Below are 26,388 nucleotides of genomic sequence, written 5' to 3' on the forward strand. Positions count from 1 at the left end.
AAAAGTTGTATTATTAAAGAGCAGAACTATTTTTTTTAAAAAGGGGAGCAGATATCACTTTGTCTGAAATGGATAAACTATGTTAAAAAAAAACCTTTAAATCATGTAAATTCATCTTTCTTATCCAAAAATACCATGGCACATTTCAAAAATTATTTTTTTGAGTAAATCAACATGCTTGTCATTATAATAGACATGATTACACCAGAATAGTTGTTCAATCTGTCATTTCAATAGACATTACACCAGAATAGTTGTTCAATCTGTAATTTCAATAGACATGATTACACCAGAATAGTGTGTGTAACAATAGTTTCATTTCAGTTGTCATTTCTGATGGTTCGCACACAAGAAACACACAAGTGTTTCATTCCAAAAAGCTCAAAGTTCAATTACAGTATTACAGTACCACAGTATAGTACTACAGTAGGCCTACTTTCTATTACTTCATACTAAATATTCATGTTAAAAACCTGGATCTTGCACTTCAGATAATACGGGTTATGTTTTATGTATAACACTATGATTTGTCAGATTCTCATTTTACAGTGGGTCTATATTTATAAAAAGTAAAACAACAGCTGTTACATAAAAATACAGCAATACTTAAAACAGGGTTATGAGTGGTACCTTGGTATTAAAGAAGGTAATTGCTTAGTATACGGTGCTACTTGGCACTGTGGCTATTTCGGTTTATGTACACACATGTGGATCTGGCTGAATTAAAACACAGTCTAAATGAAGGACGGCCTCCTCAGGCACACTGATGTTTCTCTGCTGGTCTGAAGGCTTCACAGGGTTCGGCTCGCTGCTGTGCAACACGTACCAACTGCTTTCAAGACATTGATACTTCATTACGTCTCAAAACATGACAAATATCGAATTGTTTCCTCATTTTAGAAATGTTAATATAGACAGGGTTTATGTAGTGTTGGCTCATCTGTTCTGTCTGGTCTGTGAACTCCTTTAGGGAGGGAGGACCTAAGTCTTAAAACAACAGTGTAGGGCCCAGACGCCCATTAACGCACAGGCTACCCTAGGCTGCAGCCTAGGGGCCCACGTCTACACGGGGCCCTGGATTGGCCTTAAAAAAAAACAGGACCCTATTGGCCCATAACAAGAAACATAAAAAATGAAGCGGCTGATTGGGTCGATTTGTGGGTCATGTGGCCAGTTCTTAAAGTCCGTTTTGTAACTAGGTCAGTCCGTCACGGCTGCGGGACAGCATAGCAGCGAAATGTGGAATACAAGAAAAGCCAAGTGTTTCCATTTGTCGCCATGGCACTCCGGCTAGGTTTGACTTTGCTTATAATCAACGCCAGCAGGGGGCGCTCTTTTTCAAAATTGCAGTGGTTCAAGATAGACGGAGATCCAGAAGGGCCCAAACAGACTGAATCACCGGTCTGTGATCCGTCCATTGAAAGAGATATTCTGCACAAATTGGATTTCACCAGCATTATTGCTGTTTGTGTCCTGCTACTGTGTTTGTTGTATTTGTATGGCTTTGTTTTATTTGAGTATTGCACAGCGGTTGTGTCTCTGTAAGGATGTTGTTGCCTCAGTGTTGTGTTGCTGCTGATGCTGTAGGCCTCCCTCTTGGGTTAGAAAGCTAAACGCTGTGAAGGCCTATCTAGCTCACTCTGTCGCTCGGTTGATCGTCTCAGTAGAGGCTGTCTCAATGGGTGTGTATGCCAGTGCGCCCCCAGTATGTAATATTCGCTTCTACACATGGCACTAAATTACACTTTTTAATTGAAGTTATGTTTTTGTTTAGTTATTTTGTGTGATCAGTAAGGGGGCCTCACACAAATAGTAGCCTAGGGGCCAATGGCCGCCTTAATCCACCACTCAGGGGCAGCGCAGACCGGAGGAGACGTGAGCTTCACCAGCGTCTGGTCTGAAGCGCCTCATGCCGTCCCACTCTCCTCCTCACGCCGTCCCACTCTCCTCCTCACGCCGTCCCACTCTCCTCCTCAGGCCGTCCCACTCTCCTCCTCACGCCGTCCCACTCTCCTCCTCACGCCGTCCCACTCTCCTCCTCACGCCGTCCCACTCTCCTCCTCACGCCGTCCCACTCTCCTCCTCACGCCGTCCCACTCTCCTCCTCACGCCGTCCCACTCTCCTCCTCACGCCGTCCCACTCTCCTCCTCACGCCGTCCCACTCTCCTCCTCACGCCGTCCCACTCTCCTCCTCACGCCGTCCCACTCTCCTCCTCACGCCGTCCCACTCTCCTCCTCACTCCGCTGTGGATCAACCGACGCTTTCGTTCAGCGTTGGTTTGTGTCTTCTTGTCTTCACATTAATGATGCAAAGCGCCTGGCGTCTCTAAACTAAAGGCCAACCTAACAAACTCCATGGCTATACTGTACCCTGTCCACACCGCTGTGTCTGAAGGCAGGTCACGGCCCACGCGTGCGTGTGCGTGTGCGTGTGTGTGTGTGTGTGTGTGTGTGTGTGTGTGTGTGTTGAGCCGTCAGCCGTGCTCCTGGGCGGTGGAGTCCAGGGTCACAGCTCAGCTACCAGCACATCAACACAGAGCCTCCTGCTAGAGACAACGTCCCGGTGAGCGTGTGTGTGTGTGTGTGTGTAAGGCTACAAAGAGTTTAGAGAAGGGTCAACATTTCTAGATCGCGCACAATCTCACATCTAACCTGATCGACGGCGCATGTTTGTGTGTGTGTGTGTGTGTGTGTGTGTGTGTGTGTGTGTGTGTGTGTGTGTGTGTGTGTGTCTTTGTCTGTGTGTGCGCTTGCCTGAGTGAATGAGTGTGTTTGTGTGTGTGTGCTCGCCTGAGTGAGTGAGTGCTCGCCTGAGTGTGTGTGTGTGTGTGTGTGTGTGTGTGTGTGTGTGTGTGTGTGTGTGTGTGTGTGTGTGTGTGTGTGTGTGTGTGTGTGTGTCTATCACACAGTGTCCTCGTCCATCCTGGCGACGTCCTCCAGAGAGACGGCTGGCAGCGCGGGGCTCTCCTGGGGGTCCCCCTGGGGGTCCCCCTGGGGGTCCCCCTGGGGGCCCCCCTGGGGGTCTGCGGGCGGGGCCAGCATGGCGGTGCGCTCCTCCGGGGGCTGGTCGCGGGCCTCCCTCTCCTCCTGCCTCTTCTCCTTGGCCAGCAGGTGGTAGTTGAGGCCCATGCCCAGGAAGAGGAAGACGCTGGCCACCACCAGGATGGCCCCCGAGGTGATGTAGGTGTAGTCGTAGTGCTGGTAGTAGTTGTAGAAGCTGCCTGTAGGGGGAGCCAAACACCAGCCTTTAAATCACAACCACCTCCCGATTAACAACCAGCCACACCTCTAGATAGCGTCGGAAAAACTAGTTATTTCGGATTAAGGTGATAATTCAGAATACAGAACATTGTTGAACATCTAGTCTCAACCTCATGTCCTCTGCATTAAAATGGTTGAAATATGAATGTACAACATGGCCAGACGTGAGCTAGCTGCTAAGCTAAAGCTAGCCTCTGACTGAGGCCTCTGACTGAAGCCTCTGACTGAGGCCTCTGACTGAAGCTAGCCTCTGACTGAAGCCTCTGACTGAGGCCTCTGACTGAGGCCTCTGACTGAGGCCTCTGACTGAAGCCTCTGACTGAAGCCTCTGACTGAGGCCTCTGACTGAGGCCTCTGACTGAAGCCTCTGACTGAGGCCTCTGACTGAAGCTAGCCTCTGACTGAAGCCTCTGACTGAGGCCTCTGACTGAGGCCTCTGACTGAGGCCTCTGACTGAAGCCTCTGACTGAAGCCTCTGACTGAGGCCTCTGAGCTGAAGCCTCTGAGCTGAAGCCTCTGACTGAAGCCTCTGACTGAGGCCTCTGACTGAGGCCTCTGACTGAGGCCTCTGACTGAGGCCTCTGACTGAAGCCTCTGACTGAAGCCTCTGACTGAGGCCTCTGAGCTGAAGCCTCTGAGCTGAAGCCTCTGACTGAAGCCTCTGACTGAGGCCTCTGACTGAGGCCTCTGACTGAGGCCTCTGACTGAGGCCTCTGACTGAGGCCTCTGACTGAAGCCTCTGACTGAGGCCTCTGACTGAGGCCTCTGACTGAGGCCTCTGACTGAGGCCTCTGACTGAGGCCTCTGACTGAAGCCTCTGACTGAGGCCTCTGACTGAGGCCTCTGACTGAGGCCTCTGACTGAAGCCTCTGACTGAGCTGCCGTCCTTCACCTGTGAGCGGCGGGCCCAGCAGCACGGGGGCACACTCCACGATGGTGACCAGGCCCACGGCGGAGGAGAAGCGCTGGGCGCCCACCAGGTCCATCAGGGTCTCGAACAGCACCGAGCTCAGCCAGCCGAACGCAAAGCCGAAGAAGATGGCGTACACCACGAAGCCGGTGTAGTCCACGGAGAGCGGCGCCAGCAGGTGACACACGCCGTTGTAGAGCACGGCCGCCGCGAAGAAGTACTGGATCCTGGGCCGCACCCAGCGCGTGTTGGCCAGCAGCCCCATGGACGGCCGCGCAAACATGTCCACGAAGGCCAGCACCGACAGCAGGAAGGCCGCGCGCTCCTTGCTGATGTCCTTGCTCTTGGCGAAGTTGGTGAGGAAGACGAGGGGCGCGAAGAGGCCGAAGAACATCACCACGTTGCCCATGAGGTAGAGCAGGAAGCCGCGGTGCTGGAACAGCGTCAGGTCGATGAAGGAGTTGATCGTCTGCAGGACCGTCTTCTTGGGCGCCGCCGCCGCACCCTCCGCCCCGCCCTTGCCCTGCGGCGGCCCGGGGCCGGGCGGGGGCGGCAGAGCGGGCCCCAGGGGCCGCATCAGGGAGCCCGCCACGCAGCAGTTGAACAGCAGCCCCCCCAGGATGAGGAAGCTGCCCCTCCAGCCGAACTGGTCGAAGAGCCAGGAGTTGAGGGGCGCCAGCGTGGACAGGAACACCGGGCTGCCCGCCATGGCGATGCCGTTGGCGATGGGCCGGCGCTTGAAGAAGTACTTCCCGATCATGGTGAGGGCCGGGTTCAGGTTGAAGGCCAGGCCCAAGCCTGGGGACACAGCAGGGGGTGAGCGGCCTCAGCACTACACACTTCATCATCCAGTAGCAACACACAGGAGACAAGCAACCACATGGAAAACTCTAAAAGTCAACTCAATAAATCAATTAAAGTCAATAGAAAGTGAGCAATAATGCACAGAATTAGAAAATTCCATCCAGTAAAAAATAGCCATAGGTAAATCTAAAAATAAATAAGTAGATATAATCCAATTGCCCCGTGTGTGTGGGGGTGGGTTGGATAGAGAGAGAGAGTCACAGGATGGATTTCCCGCCCAATCTGGCAACCCTGGCTGCGTGCTGCAGCCAGGGTTGCCAGTTGACCCCAGAGCCTTCTGGCTGCTCCCCCTGAGCCTCCCAGACGTGAGACATATGAGAGCCTCTGATGTAACGCTGTGACCGTGAGCGGCTCCGTGAGGCTGACCTCCGACCACGCCGATGAAGAAGTACAGCTGGGCCACCGTGTTACAGAAGGAGGCGGAGATCAGCCCCGTCCCCGCCAGGCACCCGCCCAGCATGATGATGGGCCGACTGCCAAACTTATTGACCAGGATGCTGCTGATTGGCCCTGCAGAGGGAGATATTAATAATAATAAACTTATTGACCAGGATGCTGCTGATTGGCCCTGCAGAGGGAGATATTAATAATAATAAACTTATTGACCAGGATGCTGCTGATTGGCCCTGCAGAGGGAGGGGTGATATTAATAATGCCGTAGAGTTAATACATCATAACAATCCAACATACAACAAACCACTAAATAAATAGATCCTAAATAGATCAGACGACGAGTAGAAACTCCATATCCAGCTGTGGACCCCAGGGGGCGCCCGGGACCAGGGGGTCCAGTGTGTGGGGCCCCTCCCCCCCACCAGGGGGTCCAGACAGAGGGTCCGGTGTGTGGGGACCAGGGGGTCCAGACAGAGGGTCCGGTGTGTGGGGACCAGGGGGTCCAGACAGAGGGTCCGGTGTGTGGGGACCAGGGGGTCCAGACAGAGGGTCCGGTGTGTGGGGACCAGGGGGTCCAGACAGAGGGTCCAGTGTGTGGGGCCCCTCCCCCCCACCAGGGGGCGCCCGGACCAGGGGGTCCAGACAGAGGGTCCAGTGTGTGGGGACCAGCTGCTCAGCAGGGAAGTGAAGAAAACGACATGTGGAGAAACAGACGCAAAACCTCCCCACGAGGAGGAGGGAGGGTGGAGCATCAGGGAGGACGAGGAGGAGGGAGGAGGAGGATGAGGAGGAGGGAGGAGGAGGATGAGGAGGAGTGTGCGTGTGGAAGAGTTTCTCGTGTCCTAGCCAGAAGAATTGCCAGACTCCCAGGCCTCCACACAGCCAGACAACACAACGCCTGTGAGGACACAGAGCTGGCTGATAGCAGGACAGACAGACGGCCACAGTGTTGCCAGATTGGGCTAGATTTCCCGCCCAATCTGCCAACCCTGGCTGCGTGCTAAATGGTAAATGGTCCTCATTTATATAAAGCGCTTTTATCCAAAGCGCTTCACAGTGTTGACTGACGTTCACCCGTTCATGCACACATTCACCCACTGACGGCCGAGTCGACCACGCAGGGCGACAGCCAGCGGGTCAGGAGCAGTCAGGGGGAGGCGTCTCGCTCAGGGACACCTCCACACTCCTCTAGGAGGAGCAGTCAGGGGGAGGCGTCTCGCTCAGGGACACCTCCACACTCCTCTAGGAGGAGCAGTCAGGGGGAGGCGTCTCGCTCAGGGACACCTCCACACTCCTCTAGGAGGAGCAGTCAGGGGGAGGCGTCTCTCTCAGGGACACCTCCACACTCCTCTAGGAGGAGCAGTCAGGGGGAGGCGTCTCTCTCAGGGACACCTCCACACTCCTCTAGGAGGAGCAGTCAGGGGGAGGCGTCTCTCTCAGGGACACCTCCACACTCCTCTAGGAGGAGCAGTCAGGGGGAGGCGTCTCTCTCAGGGACACCTCCACACTCCTCTAGGAGGAGCAGTCAGGGGGAGGCGTCTCGCTCAGGGACACCTCCACACTCCTCTAGGAGGAGCAGTCAGGGGGAGGCGTCTCTCTCAGGGACACCTCCACACTCCTCTAGGAGGAGCAGTCAGGGGGAGGCGTCTCGCTCAGGGACACCTCCACACTCCTCTAGGAGGAGCAGTCAGGGGGAGGCGTCTCTCTCAGGGACACCTCCACACTCCTCTAGGAGGAGCAGTCAGGGGGAGGCGTCTCGCTCAGGGACACCTCCACACTCCTCTAGGAGGAGCAGTCAGGGTGAGGCGTCTCTCTCAGGGACACCTCCACACTCCGCTAGGAGGAGCAGTCAGGGGGAGGCGTCTCGCTCAGGGACACCTCCACACTCCTCTAGGAGGAGCAGTCAGGGGGAGGCGTCTCTCTCAGGGACACCTCCACACTCCTCTAGGAGGAGCAGTCAGGGGGAGGCGTCTCGCTCAGGGACACCTCCACACTCCTCTAGGAGGAGCAGTCAGGGGGAGGCGTCTCTCTCAGGGACACCTCCACACTCCTCTAGGAGGAGCAGTCAGGGGGAGGCGTCTCTCTCAGGGACACCTCCACACTCCTCTAGGAGGAGCAGTCAGGGTGAGGCGTCTCTCTCAGGGACACCTCCACACTCCTCTAGGAGGAGCAGTCAGGGGGAGGCGTCTCTCTCAGGGACACCTCCACACTCTTCTAGGAGGAGCAGTCAGGGGGAGGCGTCTCTCTCAGGGACACCTCCACACTCCTCTAGGAGGAGCAGTCAGGGGGAGGCGTCTCTCTCAGGGACACCTCCACACTCCTCTAGGAGGAGCAGTCAGGGGGAGGCGTCTCTCTCAGGGACACCTCCACACTCCTCTAGGAGGAGCAGTCAGGGGGAGGCGTCTCTCTCAGGGACACCTCCACACTCCTCTAGGAGGAGCAGTCAGGGGGAGGCGTCTCTCTCAGGGACACCTCCACACTCCTCTAGGAGGAGCAGTCAGGGGGAGGCGTCTCTCTCAGGGACACCTCCACACTCCTCTAGGAGGAGCAGTCAGGGGGAGGCGTCTCTCTCAGGGACACCTCCACACTCCTCTAGGAGGAGCAGTCAGGGGGAGGCGTCTCTCTCAGGGACACCTCCACACTCCTCTAGGAGGAGCAGTCAGGGGGAGGCGTCTCTCTCAGGGACACCTCCACACTCCTCTAGGAGGAGCAGTCAGGGGGAGGCGTCTCTCTCAGGGACACCTCCACACTCCGCTAGGAGGAGCAGTCAGGGGGAGGCGTCTCTCTCAGGGACACCTCCACACTCCTCTAGGAGGAGCAGTCAGGGGGAGGCGTCTCGCTCAGGGGACACCTCCACACTCCGCCAGGAGGAGCCGGGGATCCAACCAGCGACCTTGCGGTTACCAGCCGACCCGCTGTGCCTCCTGAGCTGCTGCCGTGCCCAGCCGGGGTGGCCTGTCAGTGCCGCCTGGTTGGCCACACTGCCGGGCGAATTTGAGAGTGGAAAATATAGCAGTGGGCCGGCGCTCCTGGCATGTACCCGAGAGGAGCCAGGAGAGGAACTCTGGGACACCGTGATCTGCCCTTGAAGCCCCCAGGGACACACACACACACACACACACACACACACACACACACACACACACACACACACACACACACACACACACACACACACACACACACACACACACACACACACACACACACACACACACACAGGGGTTGAATTCCTTTCAGACCCAGTGTGCGGGCCGCCATGCCAACACGGCCCCAGCTCAGAGCGCGTTGGACAAAGGCCTGTGTGATTGTGCCGGGGGGAGTGGCCCACAGAGAACCAGTCCGCTGCATAAAGGGAGCGCATGAGGAGCCAACAAAGGAACCACGTGGACACGCTGGGCCGCTGGGTGGGGCGCGGCGGGGACACACGGCCAAGGACCACAGTCTGCTGTCTTACCAGAAAGGTTTGATTTAAACGATGAATGAAATCTGTGTACGCGTTGATACACACACTCACACACACACAACACACACTGACAAACACACACTATCCCTCTGGCATCAATGTCAAAAATAATAACAAATAAATGTGATGCTCTCCAATAATCCTCAAGAAGACGGGCCCCATGTCCCGTGAGGCCCCTGGTGCACAGCGCCGTGAGGGCCGTAACCAACACCCTCCTGAGGGTCCATAGCGCCGGACGCTGGGCTCTGAGAGACCAGCCTGGTGAGAAGACCAGCGCTGCAGGGCCGTATGTATACACATATAGAAATAATACATATACTTCATCACTGGGCCACTTCGTCTACATTTGCATTTATACACTATAATATACTGTGAAGTACTGGTACTTAGTCACTTTATCATTTAAACTTTACATAATTGATCATTTATATTCTTTATACCGTCTGTTTTGTTTGTTCTGTTTGTCTTTACCTTTAGCTGTTGTAACAAAGGATTAATAAGATTGTCTAATCTAACACAGTAATAGAAAGTGATTAACATGGCACGGTACCAGGCGCCCCTTATCTCCACACACTAGATCCTGCTCTACTGGCCTCTAGTGCTGCTGGGCTACTCTGGTACATTCTATTGTATGACAGGAGCTCCTCTAGCCAGCCCTGATGAACCCTAACCCAGGTCACACGCTCTGATGAACCCTAACCCGGGTCACACGCTCTGATGAACCCTAACCCAGGTCACACGCTCTGATGAACCCTAACCCGGGTCACACCCTCTGATGAACCCTAACCCAGGTCACACGCTCTGATGAACCCTAACCCGGGTCACACCCTCTGATGAACCCTAACCCGGGTCACACCCTCTGGTGAACCCTAACCCGGGTCACACCCTCTGGTGAACCCTAACCCGGGTCACACGCTCTGATGAACCCTAACCCGGGTCACACCCTCTGATGAACCCTAACCCGGGTCACACCCTCTGGTGAACCCTAACCCGGGTCACACCCTCTGATGAACCCTAACCCAGGTCACACGCTCTGATGAACCCTAACCCGGGTCACACCCTCTGATGAACCCTAACCCGGGTCACACGCACTCTGATGAACCCTAACCCGGGTCACACACCCTCTGATGAACCCTAACCCGGGTCACACGCTCTCTCCTTCCACCAGCAAGCCCTGGGCGGACCAACGCTCACCTTCTATGAACTACCCTCGCACTGTTGCCATAGCGATACGTTCTGCTGACCGAGGGCAATCTGTGGCTGGTTTGATTTGAGTTTTTGTACAACAATAGCAGTGTAGTACCGTCAGCTGGCTGCTGGCGGTGTGTTTGAGGGACAGCTCTTTGATTTTTCTTTTCCTGGCACTACAGCTCCTTCCTGCATGTGGTAACTCTGTCTAATGCTGACCCTGGCTCTAATCGGTTCTCATTGCTAAAGACCTGCTGGGTGAGCCTACGTGTATTACATTTAGAATAGAATACATGAGTGCTTGAATGCGGTCTATTCAGGTCAGTTTATATAACCCTTTACCACAATGACAGCTTCAAGGGGCTTCATGTTTAACCAACGACCCCTCCAGGCTCTCATCCACCACAGGACCCTAGTTGGTAGTCTGCTCTGAGCCTCACCAAAAACCACCGTGGACTGAGGCCAAGAACAGACGCTGTCTGCAGAGCTAACCCTCATACCAACACAATGACAGGTAGGCTGTGACACAGCATGGACACACCAGAAGAGGACAGTAGAACAGGACAGTAGAACACATCAGAAGAGGACAGTAGAACAGGACAGTAGAACAGGACAGTAGAACAGGACAGTAGAACACATCAGAAGAGGACAGTAGAACAGGACAGTAGAACACATCAGAAGAGGACAGTAGAACAGGACAGTAGAACACACCAGAAGAGGACAGTAGAACAGGACAGTAGAACACATCAGAAGAGGACAGTAGAACAGGACAGTAGAACACACCAGAAGAGGACAGTAGAACAGGACAGTAGAACACACCAGAAGAGGACAGTAGAACAGGAGCTCTGGAGTCGGACCAGGAGCTCTGGGGTCGGACCAGGAGCTCTGGGGTCGGACCAGGAGCTCTGGAGTCAGACCAGGAGCTCTGGAGTCGGACCAGGAGCTCTGGAGTCGGACCAGGAGCTCTGGAGTCGGACCAGGAGCTCTGGAGTCGGACCAGGAGCTCTGGAGTCGGACCAGGAGCTCTGGAGTCAGACCAGGAGCTCTGGAGTCGGACCAGGAGCTCTGGAGTCAGACCAGGAGCTCTTGGGCCGGACCAGGAGCTCTGGAGTCAGACCAGGAGCTCTTGGGCTGGACCAGGAGCGGGCCGGCCATCACATGGTGTGGAGACAGAGTGAGCGATTGGCTGGACATGGGGTCACTGGTGGAGACCAGCTTCTGAACAGCCCTGTGCTCTGAGAGCAGGGGGATGCAGACAGTAGAACTGACCCTGTGTGTGTCTCCACGGAGAACGAGGAGCTGTGGCTTGGCCAATGAGCACGAGCACTTGTGAAACGTCACGTAGTTACAAAGAAATGTGTGCTGGGCTAGCGTGAGTAATCCTAGGGCGTAGTGGAAATGTTTGCTGTGTATACCAAAGCAATAAAAATAACTGTTGACTGTCTTACTTAAGTGTTGCCAGAGATGCACTAAAACTCAGATCCTTAGTGCATGTTGTTGTTCTGGAATAGGACCCCCAGCATGGAGGCCCTAAGGGGCCCCAGCCTGGCTCAGAGCTATACCCCCTCTCATATCCCTCTATCCTGAGTCCAACCGGTGGGTTATTTTGCAGTCATCTGGAATCAAATCTAAAAGTCATTTTTTAAAAGCTTTTCGCTGCTTTCGTGTTGCCAACATGAATAGTTTAATCGTAATGAACTAAATACGATTTGTACCTAGCATTTAAGACGTGTATTAAGCCTTTATTGTTGCTATTTCAGTGCGCAGTTCTTTGATTGAAGCCTTTTATACTCCCGGTGTACTCCCTGTCCCTCAGAGTGTGGTGTCCTCGTGGACACGGGCAGAGACCAGGGGAGGCATGTCACCGGGAAGGAGGGCAGGGAGAAGAGAGGAAGAAGGAGGGCAGGGAGAAGAGAGGAAGAAGGAGGGCAGGGAGAAGAGAGGAAGAAGGAGGGCAGGGAGAAGAGAGGAAGAAGGAGGGCAGGGAGAAGAGAGGAAGAAGGAGGGCAGGGAGAAGAGAGGAAGAAGGAGGGCAGGGAGAAGAGAGGAAGGAGGGCAGGGAGAAGAGAGGAAGAACATTCATTGAGGCTTCCAGAGGAGAGCCAGACCTTGGAGAGCCGCTGCCCTGCCAAAGGGCTCCACGCCAGCAGAGAAAGAGAGGAATCTACAAATGTTAGCGGAAACATGTCCAGCTTGATTTATGTCCGCACATAACAGCTGTCCAGAGAGCTGCACACACCCAGATAAGAGGAGCAGGTGGCCAGGGAGAGCAAGACTGGAGGGAGGATTCATGGAGCACATTGAATGAGTGAACGTAGGGAGAGCAAACCTCCTCGTTTGGGATATTCTGATACTTCTTGGTGCACTTTGTTGACACACACACACACACACACACACACACACACACACACACACACACACACACACACACACACACACACACACACACACACACACACACACACACACACACACACACACACACACACACACTCACCTCCGGCGTACATGACGGCCAGCATGATGGAGGAGATCCAGGAGACCTGGCTGGGGGTGGCGTCGAAGATCTGCTCGATCTCCTTGAAGAAGACGGTGATGGACTTGGGGAAGGCGTAGGAGAAGCCGATGGAGATGAAGGCCCCCGCCACCACCGCCCAGCCCCAGCCGCCCTCGGGAGGGGTGTACCCGGCGGGCGGGCCCGGAGGGGGAGGCATGGCTGCTCAGAGGGGGGGCGAGAGGGAGGCGTAGGCTGGAGGTGGAGGGGTGTCTGGGCGGGAACACACAACAGGCTGGACCCCAGGGAGACCTGGAGGAGGGGCAGAGGGCTCCGTGTTAATGTAATGGAACTTTATTAAAACAGGGACGATGTACAAAAGAAACCTGTAGTCCCTGGCCAGGTAAGGAGAATAATATGAAGGTATTATTGTAGCAAAGGTCTTTAGCATGTGTACACTAAAGTCACAAATGTGTAACAGTAAATTTGAAGTCGTAAATATTTATGTTGCATGTGTACACTAAAGTCACAAATGTGTAACAGTAAATTTGAAGTCGTAAATATTTTTTCTACCATTGTAAACACAAAATGGGGGCTACGAGTTCACAAGTCCTTTGTTACAGGTGCACAAATCCTATCCTGTGCAGCACAACTTCAAAGAGTCGTGCACTTTACACTTTTGCTACAATCATTGCAGCGCAGTTGGTGCAAAACACATTCGCACACCCGTGTTTCATAATCTGAGAACATGCACAAAATGTGTGCATTCGTAAACCCAAATGTGAACTATTGCATCAGAAGTTGCACATCTGTGAAATATTTCCTCACAAATTAAATGATATAGATCACTATGTTCAATGAGCAATGAGTGTTGCAAAAGTATCTGCAAGAAAAACAACAGCTGAGACTCGCAGCAGAAGATTCAAGCAGTTGTATCGATGGACTTGTGCTCGCTCATTAAAATGCTCATAGCATTCTATATAATTTAATTTGTGAGGAAATATTTCACAGATGTGCAACTTCTGATGCATTAGTTCACATTTGGGTTTACGAATGCATTTTGTGCATGTTCTCAGAATATGAAACACGGGTGTGCGAATGTGTTTTGATACAATGATATAAATACATAGGATAAAAAAGTTTACGAAAAGCACTACATTGCATATTTTATAAAAAATATACCCCTATCCCACTAGCACTACACAATTCTATAAGTGTGTGCAGGTCTGCCACGTGAGCAGCCAAAGCTTTGTCAGACGGGAGAAAGCTTGAAAATCATTATTGGTTGTCATTGTTTTATGCCTACAAAAGAGAAGGACGACTTTCCAAATGTGGTTTTGCATTGTGGAATTCTGCATTCTCCCCTAATTGTTGACCTAGTTGCTCGTGCTGCAAATTCTGAGCCCAGTGTCACAAAGTTCCTTAGGGGAGGAGGTTCAGCATTGTGTGTGCTTTAAAAAACAAAGCGAACATTAGCATACACAATGCGATTTCCAAAATTAAGGAGATTATGTTTATTATATATACATATGTTTATATATATGGATTCAAGTGGCCTCAAGGTTGTTTCACCTGCTTGACACCAGCTTGTCATACAGTAGGAAAAATGGGAAAAAATCATAGCATTCAGGTGTTTGATGCCTCAACTGTAAGAGAGTTTCTTATGAATCGATAGTTTGCCAGATTAAATTTGATTGTGTTACTCAACCTTTTTATATGCTTTTTGAAATTTAGTGTTGGATCAAGTACTTAAATTCTTCCACATTTTTTATTTTTTGTCCATTAACATAAATGTCAGGACAATCTTTACATTTGCACCTATTTGGAAAGAACATTGTAACAGTATTCCCAACATTAAGTGTGAGATTTGAGTCAATAAGCCATTTAGCAACATTTTCCATTTCCTTAGTCAATTTAGTAGCAACTTCTGAGGCAGTTTTTCCATGGATGTACAACAGTGTCATCAGCATACATCATAAGTTCAACATCATTACAAACGGATGGAAGGTCATTTATGTATATACTGAAGAGCAGCGGTCCTAAAATCTAGCCTTGTGGCACTCCCATGGGGCAGTTTTTCAGGGGTGATAACTTGTTATTTATTCGAACACATTGTTGTCGGCATTGCACTGTCCAACTCCATGTCTTTAAGAAACACCAAGAAATTACACAGCTTTCCCCTGTCACCCTGCAAGTCCTGATCTGAATACAGGACTTGTTCAGACCTACAAGTTCAGACCTCAGGCTCCCTGAATCAAAGTGATGGCCAACTACCAAAACGATATTATACTTGAAGAAGGAAATGTGGGAACTATTTTAAACTGCAGCAAGGAATTGTGTGTATAAGTATGAAATGTACGATGAGAATTGTCTAGCAATTTCGCCAAGCAAATATCAAGAAATAAAAAAATAAAAAAGACTTTCGACGCACTAAAAAAAGCTATTCTATGCAGCCCCATTGAAGTGGATGGCCGCTGAGCTTCAACAGGCAAATGCACTGTGCCGCTACGGGAATGTATGAGAAGGAAATCGAGTCAGTCGAACTGCGATAAGCAGCTGATTCTGAACGAACTCGTCTTTGAGATGGACGTGTTCTAACGCATTGTTAGTCAATGAAATGTTAACACAACAGTATATATTTGACCATTTAATTTTTGAAATTTTAGGGGAAGCTGAGCTTCCCTTGCAGTCTTAGAGAAATCGCCACTGGTCCTTAGCTTTACTGTTCGAAAGGGTAGTGATACATTTATTAACTGTTGTCTCATTTGTCTGTGTCCCAGTAAAAGCAGATAGGTCATTAGCTGGGACTTGGGGGTGGTGGTTTTTTTTAAATAAAATGTTGCCCCAAGTCCACAACTGAATCTTAGAAATAATTGTTAAAATGAGTTCTCTAATGATTTCAAGAAAAAGATGTGCCTTAGCCTTTCTAAGTTGCATTATGACTCTATTTCTCAGACCTGTCTAGGTTTAATGATCAGTATCCAGTCCAGATTGTAAGGCTTTTTTCAGAGAAGCATCTCTTTTTTTTAAGTCACACAGAGTACTATTAAACCAAGGCATACACCGTTTATCATTAGGCTTCTGGGTCTTTGTCTTGGTAAACTTCACAATTATCTGTCTGAAAGCTGACATTAGATCATCACATGCCTGTTCACAGGATTTATCTGCAACAGTGTTGTTCCAATTAGTTTGCTTTGTTTCATTTTCAATTAGCATTAGATCTTTCTTAGGGATGAAAGGGATTTCAGAATTCTTTCCCATTTCATTTTGATTTATATATCTTGTCTTTGTCAGCTTTCGAGCAGATAGTGTCAGATTGTGATCTGAGAGACCAGTGATTAAGTTAGTAAATTTTTGTTATTCAGCTTTATTTGTAAAAATCAGGTCCAGTAGTGTTTGTGAAGACTTTGTTATTCTTGTAGGTTTATTTATCATTTGTGTCATCTGAAATGTTTTGGTGATGTCCTTAAGTTTCTTTCTCCGTACTTTGTCTAACCAGTTCAAGTTGAAGTCCCCTATTAGAAGAATGTCTTTACCATCATGTTTTTTTAGAATGCCAGATAAAGAATCAAAGAAATCCTTTGTAGCAGTAAGTGGTCCGTAAACTGCAAAAACAATAAATGAGAGAGCGTAATTGTAACACTGACGCACTCAAGGCTGTTTTCATCAATGTCAATTTGTTTGCTTTGAATACTCAATCAGGACTTAATTAGAGAGCTCAATGTTAATCAGGAGGTTAGAGAGCTCAATGTTAACCTGGAGGTTAGAGAGCTCAATGTTAACCTGGAGGTTAGAGAGCTCAATGTTAACCTGGATGTTAGAGAGCTCAATGTTAACCTGGAGGTTAGAGAGCTCAATGTTAACCTGGAGGTTAGAGAGCTCAATGTTAACCTGGAGGTTAGAGAGCTCAATGTTAACCTGGAGGTTAGAGAGCTCAATGTTAACCTGGAGGTTAGAGAGCTCAATGTTAACCTGGAGGTTAAAGAGCTCAATGTTAACCTGGAGGTTAGAGAGCTCAATGTTAACCTGGAGGTTAGAGAGCTCAATGTTAACCTGGAGGTTAGAGAGCTCAATGTTAACCTGGATGTTAGAGAGCTCAATGTTAACCTGGAGGTTAGAGAGCTCAATGTTAACCTGGAGGTTAGAGAGCTCAATGTTAACCTGGAGGTTAGAGAGCTCAATGTTAACCTGGAGGTTAGAGAGCTCAATGTTAACCTGGAGGTTAGAGAGCTCAATGTTAACCTGGAGGTTAGAGAGCTCAATGTTAACCTGGAGGTTAGAGAGCTCAATGTTAACCTGGAGGTTAGAGAGCTCAATGTTAACCTGGAGGTTAAAGAGCTCAATGTTAACCTGGAGGTTAGAGAGCTCAATGTTAACCTGGAGGTTAGAGAGCTCAATGTTAACCTGGAGGTTAGAGAGCTCAATGTTAACCTGGATGTTAGAGAGCTCAATGTTAACCTGGAGGTTAAAGAGCTCAATGTTAACCTGGAGGTTAAAGAGCTCAATGTTAACCTGGATGTTAGAGAGCTCAATGTTAACCTGGAGGTTAGAGAGCTCAATGTTAACCTGGAGGTTAGAGAGCTCAATGTTAACCTGGAGGTTAGAGAGCTCAATGTTAACCTGGAGGTTAGAGAGCTCAATGTTAACCTGGAGGTTAGAGAGCTCAATGTTAACCTGGAGGTTAAAGAGCTCAATGTTAACCTGGAGGTTAAAGAGCTCAATGTTAACCACTAGAGCCGGTGGCTGAACGGAGAGCTTTCACAAAGGGAGAATAAAATACATTTGGATTCAAGAAATGGAAAAGATCAGCAACAGATTGGCCAATCACCTAAGATCTAACCTCTCATTGGCCTGAGCTATTGATCCATTGGGTCAGTCCTGCCCCAGACAGGAGAACATAAGCCCTCGGCCAACAGAGGTCCCCGGCCGCTACTATAGGCCCCGCTACAACACACACCTCCTATTCAGCCACTTGAACATGCACACACGGCTGGTATGAATGGGTTGTGTAACTCTCACCTGGGAGGATGAACACGGCCTGAAAAGGGGTTGGATCCTATAAACAGAAGAGCCTGTGACCTATGACCTCACTCCAATTAAAGAAAGACATTACTATCTTCTCTTGAGTGCATTTATAACCACACTTTTATAACCAGCAGCCACTCAAAGCGCTTTCAAATATTGCCCAACATTCACACATTCATTCACACATTCACACACAGACGGCGAGTCAACCACGCGGGCGACAGCCAGCTCGTCGGGAGTAGTCAGGGTGAGGTGTCTTGCTCAGGGTCATCTCGACACTCCGGGGATCGACCTTCTGGTTCCCAGTCAACCCGCTGTACCTCCTGAGCCACCGCTCAACAGTGTTTAATATAGGACAGGTCTGTGGGCTGCTGGGCGGGTGGCCCTATATGGTCACAGCCCCCAGGGCCCGTGGTCCATCTCAACAAGGGGCAGAGCCATGTGGTCTGTGTGTGGTGTGTGATGTTGGTTTGATCTAACTAACGTTAACCGATGTGCTGGTGATCAGCCGATCAGAGGTTTATGGACTGAATGAGTCTGCCGTCGGTGGATCAGTGACTTTATGTGTCTTATGAGGAGTCAAAGCCAGCCTGGCCTATCCCTGTTTTGGCTAATCAGCAACTAGCAGCTCAGCATTTAGGCTGTAAACTGCCGTTAACATCCGTGTTCCAGTCAATACTTTCTCTGGTGTAAAAGCCTGGTGGCACGCAGACACATAATAAACAAAGGGGAATAGACAAACAACTTATTGATATGATGCAAAGATGGCAACCAGCACATGGTCATGGTCATGTACATGGTCATATGAAGAGCTGAGGTATTATCAATCATGTAGACGGTTGTGGATTATCAGCAGTAGGAGTCCCTTTCACATCCAGGCTAACCGCCTCACTGTAGATGCCAAGGCTTCTTATCTCGTATTGGAGGCCCTCAAACCCTGTTGGACTGTCTCCCTGCTGCCCTCTACTTTAGAGGAGTTCACAGCCCAGAACTCGTGGTCACTGCAGACGGCCCGCTGGTGGGGAAATGAAGAGTAGAAATGAAAACCTACCATGTTATCAATCTCTCCTCGCTGCCTCTAACTTATCTACATTTGCATGCATTTGCATGTAGATCACAACTCACCCCGTCATAATTGTTGTATTCAGCCAGCCATTCGGTATGAGCCAACCGCCAAGTCAGCGTTCCTCTGACTCACCCTGAGGGCTGCAGGACTTGGCTTGTCTTCCTGGTTGACTCATTTGAACCGACACTGACGCCGTTGTACAAGTCAGCTTTAACTCACAGCACCACAGACTGGTGCTGTGATTAGCTCACAACATATAATTTGTCTGAGTAAGCTGACGTTTAAAAACTCGATCAACCTGGGAACTTTTTTTTTATATAAACAATCCAAAAGCAGATGACTGTGTAAGGTAAGCCACGCTGTAAGAGAGTTGCCGGGCAGAAACTTGCATGTTCTATCAGGCATGTGTGCTGTGAGCAAGTATTACCTCGTTACACCCACACATTAACACACACAGCTGATATGAGAATGAAACATCAAAGCATAACCAACGTTTAGTGTAGGACAGCAGCTTAACTAGTAATGGGGGGGTGACGTGGTGGCCTGTTAACGAAAAACAAGATAGATCATATTACTCCTAATGATAAGCCATGATGACATAATTAAATTGACTGAACAATATTTCTAATACATTTATTCTCAATTATATTACAATTGAGAAAAAATGTCAAGAACACAATCCCACGTTCCACCTGCAGGCCAAACGGAGCTACTCTCCCCACGTTCCACCTGCAGGCCAAACGGAGCTACTCTCCCCACGTTCCACCTGCAGGCCAAACGGAGCTACTCTCCCCACGTTCCACCTGCAGGCCAAACGGAGCTACTCTCCCCACGTTCCACCTGCAGGCCAAACGGAGCTACTCTCCCCACGTTCCACCTGCAGGCCAAACGGAGCTACTCTCCCCACGTTCCACCTGCAGGCCAAACGGAGCTACTCTCCCCACAGAAACACCGGCAGAGGGCAGCCGCTGGGGCTCCGCATAAAAACAGTACTAAAGAAACAAGTTGCACAAAAAGGTTATATCAAGTTGCACAACAGGTCTATCATGCACCTGTTGGGGCCGAGGACAGCAGCTCCCCTGTGGTCCCCTGTGTCTGCCCCTTTTTCTGTAGACTACAGTGGTGGCTGGATCCCCAGGCGACATAAGCTACGATACAACTTTATTAATCCCCTGTAGGAGATATTCATTAACGCTCAGGTTGCTCTCCGCACCGGCTCAGTGTTGCCAGACCTGGAATATTGAGGAGGCCCCCCTGAACCTCTCCAGAGCCTTCCCTTTGAGTGACGTCTCACAGGGTGGTCTTCATGGACCCCCCGTTGACGGGTTAGGGAGGATCGGAGTCGAGTGGGACACTGCACATATAAATGTGTTAGAGCTTGCCACGGTGAGGAAAGTGCTTTTACTTCCTCTGAGCTCTCCTCACCTGGTGCACGGCCGCTATGATCTGATCAGAACGGACAGCATTTCAGCTGCGGCTTCCATGAACCAACAGGGCACTCCTCGAGCCCTGGCTGCTCAGCCTAGAGCCCTAGAGCCCTACTCAGCCTACAGCCCTAGAGCCCTACTCAGCCTAGAGCCTTAGAGCCCTACTCAGCCTACAGCCCTAGAGCCCTACTCAGCCTAGAGCCTTATGCCGCTTTTCCACTGCCAGTACCAACTCGACTCGACTCGCCTCGACTCAACTCGGTTTGGTTGCGTTTCCATCTAAAAAAGTACCTCTTCAATGTGGGCGGGTCGTAGAAAAGAACCTCTCCACCATGGGCGGGTCGTCATTAGGGAAATCTGAATCTGATCAAGACTATTTCCTGATTCCCGGGAAAGGTTATGATGGGAAATAAAATAAAAAGCGCAATGACTGCGCGTCTATTGTTGTCATACGGTAACGTTGATAGAGGCGAAACTCGAGCCCTAGGAAAGGAACGACACTGAAACGAAACAGCGAAACGCTGATCCTCCGGAGCCGGTCCGTGGACTCCAGCCACGCCGGACACACACAACCACGCCCGACACACATAACGACGCGCAGCCTAACTCTAGCCCTGGGAAAGGAGCGACACACACGGCGAAACGCTGATCAGTGTCCCCCTCGGGAGCGGGTTCGTGGACTCCAACCACGCCGGACACAACTTAACTTTGAGTGATTATTCCCATTTACAGCCGCTGGCCAATCAGTTACCAGCAGCCTGTTTACGTCACACAAAAGTACCTACTCCTCTCGCTTGGAACCTCGACGGAGGTAGTACTAAAAAAAAGTACCCGGTACTAGGTACCGGGTACTTTTTTTGCCAATGGAAACGCAAAAAAGGCGTGGCGAGTCGAGTCGAGTCGAGCTGGTACTGGCGGTGGAAAAGCGGCATTAGAGCCCTACTCAGCCTAGAGCCCTACTCAGCCTTAGAGCCCTACTCAGCCTACAGCCTTAGAGCCCTACTCAGCCTACAGCCTAGAGCCCTACTCAGCCTTAGAGCCCTACTCAGCCTAGAGTCTTAGAGCCCTACTCAGCCTAGAGCCTAGAGCCCTACTCAGCCTACAGCCTTAGAGCCCTACTCAGCCTACAGCCTTAGAGCCCTACTCAGCCTAGAGCCTTAGAGCCCTACTCAGCCTAGAGCCCTACTCAGCCTACAGCCTTAGAGCCCTACTCAGCCTAGAGCCTTAGAGCCCTGCTCAGCCTACAGCCCTACTCAGCCTACAGCCCTACTCAGCCTACAGCCCTACTCAGCCTAGAGCCTTAGAGCCCTACTCAGCCTAGAGCCTTAGAGCCCTACTCAGCCTACAGCCTTAGAGCCCTACTCAGCCTACAGCCTTAGAGCCCTACTCAGCCTAGAGCCTTAGAGCCCTACTCAGCCTACAGCCTTAGAGCCCTACTCAGCCTAGAGCCTTAGAGCCCTACTCAGCCTTAGAGCCCTACTCAGCCTACAGCCTTAGAGATATACAGGTATCGTAAGAAATACGGGTTGAGTCAGACGTTAGACTTGCTCTATTCTCTTGATCATCGCTTTGCGTGATAATCTAGTTTTATTTAGCTGTTGTGTTTTGCACATCCTCGGCTTACCGAGTCTGATGTGCCCTGAAACTGCTCTTTGTGACTACGGCCTTTGACTACGGCCTTTGACTACGGCCTTTGACTACGGTCTTTGTGACTCAGGTCCCTGAGGCTTAGGTCTTTGTGACTCAGGTCCCTGAGGCTTAGGTCTTTGTGACTGGTGTCCAGTAGGAGTACATTGATTGGGCTCCCAGCTTCCCCTCAACCCATAAGCTGGAGGACTAGTGCTGCTATGCTCCGCAATATGCACATGGTGCCACGAGGAATGTGGCTGATACGGTTATACGCCTCAAAAGGTCCCTAGTCGGCCCTATAAATGTTCTCTGAATGATCATGTATTGATCCAGAAGGGCTCACCGAGAGGGGGCCTTCACAGCCGGTTTGTTGTCAGCGTGTTGGAGGGACAGAAATGTGATCTACGCACAGGTCCACAATGATTACAGAATTCACCCCTTTCAAATACCAGATTCTTCTAAAATAAGCAGAAGTAGCGGTACAATGCGGTTGTATGTTACCACAAATACGCATCTTTGCCAAATGCTGGCATGGAGCCGTAATGCAGTAGCTGAACAGTTCCATTCCAGTTTCTCGGGCGCGGCATGCTGCCGGTCAGCTAATGTTGAGTTAGCGTCCGTGAAGAATCAGAGATGATGCAGATTCAAGCTTTATGACTGATTTACTAAACAAGGCATCTTTTATTTAGCAAGCAATTCATGTTTACGCAGGCGCTTTCAATTATGGTTCATGGACTGGAAGACGGTTTCCTTGTTGTTTAGTCACTTATGAAGCAATGCCAGTGTTATTATCTTTACAAGGTTATCTTCTACTCGCAAAACTTTGATGTGAATGAGCATATGTGCTTTATACCCTTAGGGCATCAGGAACCTCATGTTTTATCACTTTACGCAGATCACCGAAAACGGCCCACTGGTAAAGTCAGATACAAGCCGCAACTGTATTTTCAAAATACGGTAGTAAAGAAATAGTGACCATGGGAAACACTGTCATGGAGACCAGATGGTTCTCTCAGATGGATATCAGAATATACATTTTAAATGACCTGTGTGGGAAACACGCAAGCTTAGTTGCTGCAAATAGATACATGGTAGTAACTTAGGTGGGTATTGAAATATCAAATTAATAAATGAGGCCACTACTGGACTACCCTTTGGGCTGGTTTTCCTGAAGGTTGAGGGGTAAAGGGCATGTGACACCATTAACATGCCATCACAGATAACACACCCTTACCGTTTCTCTGGGGTTTGAACCTTGTTGTAAACAATTGGTATAATGCAAGTACACAACATGATAGATAACATTGTCCAGTCGTTTTTACATAATATACCTTTACGTTTCTCAACAGTCATTTTTTTGCATCCGTAGTGATGATCTACATTCATAGACCTATAATTATGACTATGATCTATAGTGATCATCAATATGGCATCATTTCAGGGACAATTTATCATCCAACAAAAGTAGCTTCTGAAAGGTCAAGTGTATGGACGCAGTGTTTCCCCCAGGACATGTCTTAGTGAAGGCGGTCGCTGCCCAGTGCGAGAAAAGATTTGCCGGTATTTTGTTCAAAGACGCCAATCCGCACTAATGAAATAAACAACTGTTTATTTGAATACAAATGGCTCTTCTTATTTGTGGCACAGCTGACAAGAAGCATTCGCGCATGCTGTCCTGTGTGGCTGGATATACAACCACCGGATGCCGCAGTTTCAATTCCATTCAAAAAGCTTTATTGGCACGACTATTGTTGTAAACAGTATTACCAATGCATTATTTATCTATATATTTTGTACCTGATGGAAGTACGTTTTCTTTCCCTACGAGAGTTTTGTACTTTGTTTATGCATAGTAATAATAAAAAAATAAATTAAAAAAAATAAAAATTATATATATATATATATATATATATATATAATTTTTATTTTTAGCTCCAAATACATTGGAAGTCAAGGCGGGGCCCTAGTGTTGTTAAGGCGGCCTCTTTAACCATACAGCGCTGGGGGAAACACAGGACGCATTGCATTGTTTCCTGCAAAAGGACAACTGGATAACCTCAAACAACCGCAGCTTCTTGAAACTAAGTGAGTTCAAAACAGATGTCACCAACGTACCAACTGGCTCCATCTGAGACCCAGACGCCATCACACAAGTCTTTTGGAATTCTGATGCAAACAAGACTTTAAATGATTCCTCATTTCAATCAGATGACAGTGATGACAATGCCAGTGATGCCTTTTAAAGAGCAATGCTTCGGGTCTCACAGGCTCCCTAGCAACCTTTTAGGGTAAACTACCACGTGGAATAAGGAGTCATTACATTTGTCAGAGAGCGAGGTTGCAGGGAGGAGTGGATTGACTGTTGAAGGCCACTCACCAAAAAGCTGCTTCAGCAGTGGCCTCTGTAGCACAGCCATGCATACTCTCACATGCTCAGGAGCAACTCTCCTCTGCTCTCTCAAGTTGCACGCCGGACCTGCAACGCCAACCAACATCATGGATAGTTTTCACTAGCAGCTAGCTAACACCACTATGTGACGGGAGTCCGAGCCAGGCTGTGAGTCGGGTGGTGGGCATCCGAGCACTCGGACCCGACCCTGGCTTGTTTTCCTACACAGCAGGAATGTGATGACTACAGCGGTAGACACTGCTTCTGTTTCCCCTTGGTGCTTCCCTCTACTTGGATCAACCACAACACTTCTAGGAAATAAACCTTTTTAACCCTTCTTTTTTACGCATGTTCCTGTGTGCCTGAATTTCAGTGGATTCCACTGCCAACAGGTAAACCAGTGGACCTTTTGTCAGAATGTTGGTAATAGTGTGTGTGATCTGGTTTATATCAAAGCAGAGGCCCAACTAGAGGGAGACGCATGTTGTTCTGTTAAGCCTGCGTCCCTATTTTGAAACTAATTGACTAATATGTAGGTTGTAGGATTCTCAAAATGCAGAGGAAATCAGTGGAAAGAAAACGGTTGGTTGCATTCAATTTAAACAAATGTCCAAGCACACAAATAAACCCTTAAACACAACAATGCTGCACAAGCAATTGAGGAACACTTCTATTAAAGCTGTATCTCTGTCCATCTCAAGGGAGACCGGGTATTAGATATATGACGGTATTTGTGGAAAAGAAAAATAATTATAAAAAACTAAAGCTGAGCTGCTGGTGATAGAAGTCCTTGTATCATGTATGACATTGTCTAGCCTACAATGGTGTGTGTCTAATATGTTATTTGCTAACTTCAACAAGTCTTGCTCAGTTATATGGCCTCCAGAATTATGAAGAGATGGGTATGGAAGCATATATGTAGCAAAATTCAAATGGCAATGCAATTTGCAATTTGCAATTCAATAAGTCATTGCATTATCTAATTGTCAATTCATCATGCAATTTAATAATGTAATTTGAAAATACAAAGTGTATTTTAATATGCAAAGTGACAATGAAATCCTCAATTCAATTTTAAAAAGTTATAACAATAAAAAAGCGCCCCCGTAATTGGAATTCACTTTGCCATGCTCTGTGTGTTGCAAAATTCAAATGACATTTCAATCCGCAAAACGCTTTGCAAAACGCTTTGCAAAACGTTTTATGGATAGTAAGTTTAAGCGTTATTAGTCTATGTAATACCCACACCAGAGCGCCCCTGACCACGCCGTTAGTTTTACTGTTGTAGAAAGAGGGAAACACTTGTGAACAGAGCTTCTAATCCTTTGTGGACGTGTGTAACGGAGACCACACGCTGTACTGTGAGACCATCCAGGCTAACGGAGTTTCAGTTACTGTTATATAGTTATACAGGCTCTTGTTTAGGGCAGGATTCTTTGTAACCGGCCTCTTGTAGAAACACTGACCAAACGAAGGCTCTAGAGAGGACGCTGCTGCCCTTCTCTCAGGCAGGTACACAGCGCCAGACACGGGACTCCTACCTTCAGTCCATGTGTCACCTCGCTGTCATTCGGAGTATCCTACGTCTTTCTAAGTTAAACAATTATATAACCGTTCAAACTGGAGATGTGTGCTGTTTAACACAGCCCCACAGCAGCAGTAAGCTGCTATAAACGTCACTTTCAATTCTGATGTGGGGGCATTTCGGGAGAGCCTGACTGAAACTCCGTTAGCCCGGATGGTCTCACAGTACAGCGTGTCTCCGTTACACACGTCCACAAAGGGGTAGAAGCTCTGTTCACAAGTGTTTCCCTCTTTCTACAACAGTAAAACAGGTGACGAGCGCTCCGGTGTGGGGGTCACATAGACTAATAACGCTTAAACTAGCTCCGCCCACCCGGCCCGCCACTCAGCGCTGAGCTCCGCCCACCCGGCCCGCCACTCAGCGCTGAGCTCCGCCCACCCGGCCCGCCACTCAGCGCTGAGCTCCGCCCACCCGGCCCGCCACTCAGCGCTGAGCTCCGCCCACCATGTACTAATCGCATTAGTACATACATTAGTAGAGCTTTCTCATGGAAATATTAATCGTAACCATAATATACAATGATAAGCAAATGATATGAACCTTGTTTTGAGACGTCTCCGTCTAAGAGGCCCGAGGTCTGAGGCCATCCACTGACTTCTCCGTTGGGTCTATTCCTTCAACTGTCCTGCAGCCTTGCAGACGTGTCCACTCCCTCCAGAGTGGAACGGTCTCTCCCGCCATGGCTGACCT

At 49.5% G+C, this 26,388-nt stretch overlaps 2 protein-coding genes across 3 annotated transcripts in view; one reads left to right on the forward strand and one right to left on the reverse strand.

Moving 5' to 3' along the window:
* Positions 1-26,388, reverse strand: part of LOC311360074 (monocarboxylate transporter 1-like) — a 38,989-nt gene that overhangs the window by 512 nt on the left and 12,089 nt on the right. For both annotated transcript variants that reach the window (XM_084480162.1, XM_084480161.1), the window contains exons 2-5: positions 12,581-12,889; positions 5,403-5,546; positions 4,155-4,970; positions 1-3,222 (exon numbers count right to left, since the gene is read on the reverse strand). The exon at positions 1-3,222 is cut by the window's left edge and continues 512 nt beyond it. In XM_084480162.1, the coding sequence (XP_084336288.1) occupies positions 2,903-3,222; positions 4,155-4,970; positions 5,403-5,546; positions 12,581-12,797 (1,497 nt within the window). In that variant the 5' untranslated portion in view covers positions 12,798-12,889 and the 3' untranslated portion in view covers positions 1-2,902. The remainder of the gene's footprint in view (positions 3,223-4,154; positions 4,971-5,402; positions 5,547-12,580; positions 12,890-26,388) is intronic.
* lima1a (LIM domain and actin binding 1a) overlaps positions 19,005-26,388 on the forward strand; it is a gene marked incomplete at its 5' end in the record, with an annotated part of 51,799 nt that continues 44,415 nt past the window's right edge. The window contains 5 exons of the mRNA XM_084480265.1: positions 19,005-19,012; positions 19,404-19,657; positions 19,782-19,842; positions 25,570-25,625; positions 26,027-26,145. Coding sequence (XP_084336391.1) covers positions 19,005-19,012; positions 19,404-19,657; positions 19,782-19,842; positions 25,570-25,625; positions 26,027-26,145 — 498 coding nt within the window. The remainder of the gene's footprint in view (positions 19,013-19,403; positions 19,658-19,781; positions 19,843-25,569; positions 25,626-26,026; positions 26,146-26,388) is intronic.

Source organism: Micromesistius poutassou, assembly GCF_964030765.1.
Source record: "Micromesistius poutassou genome assembly, chromosome: 15".
NCBI classification, from domain to species: domain Eukaryota; kingdom Metazoa; phylum Chordata; class Actinopteri; order Gadiformes; family Gadidae; genus Micromesistius; species Micromesistius poutassou.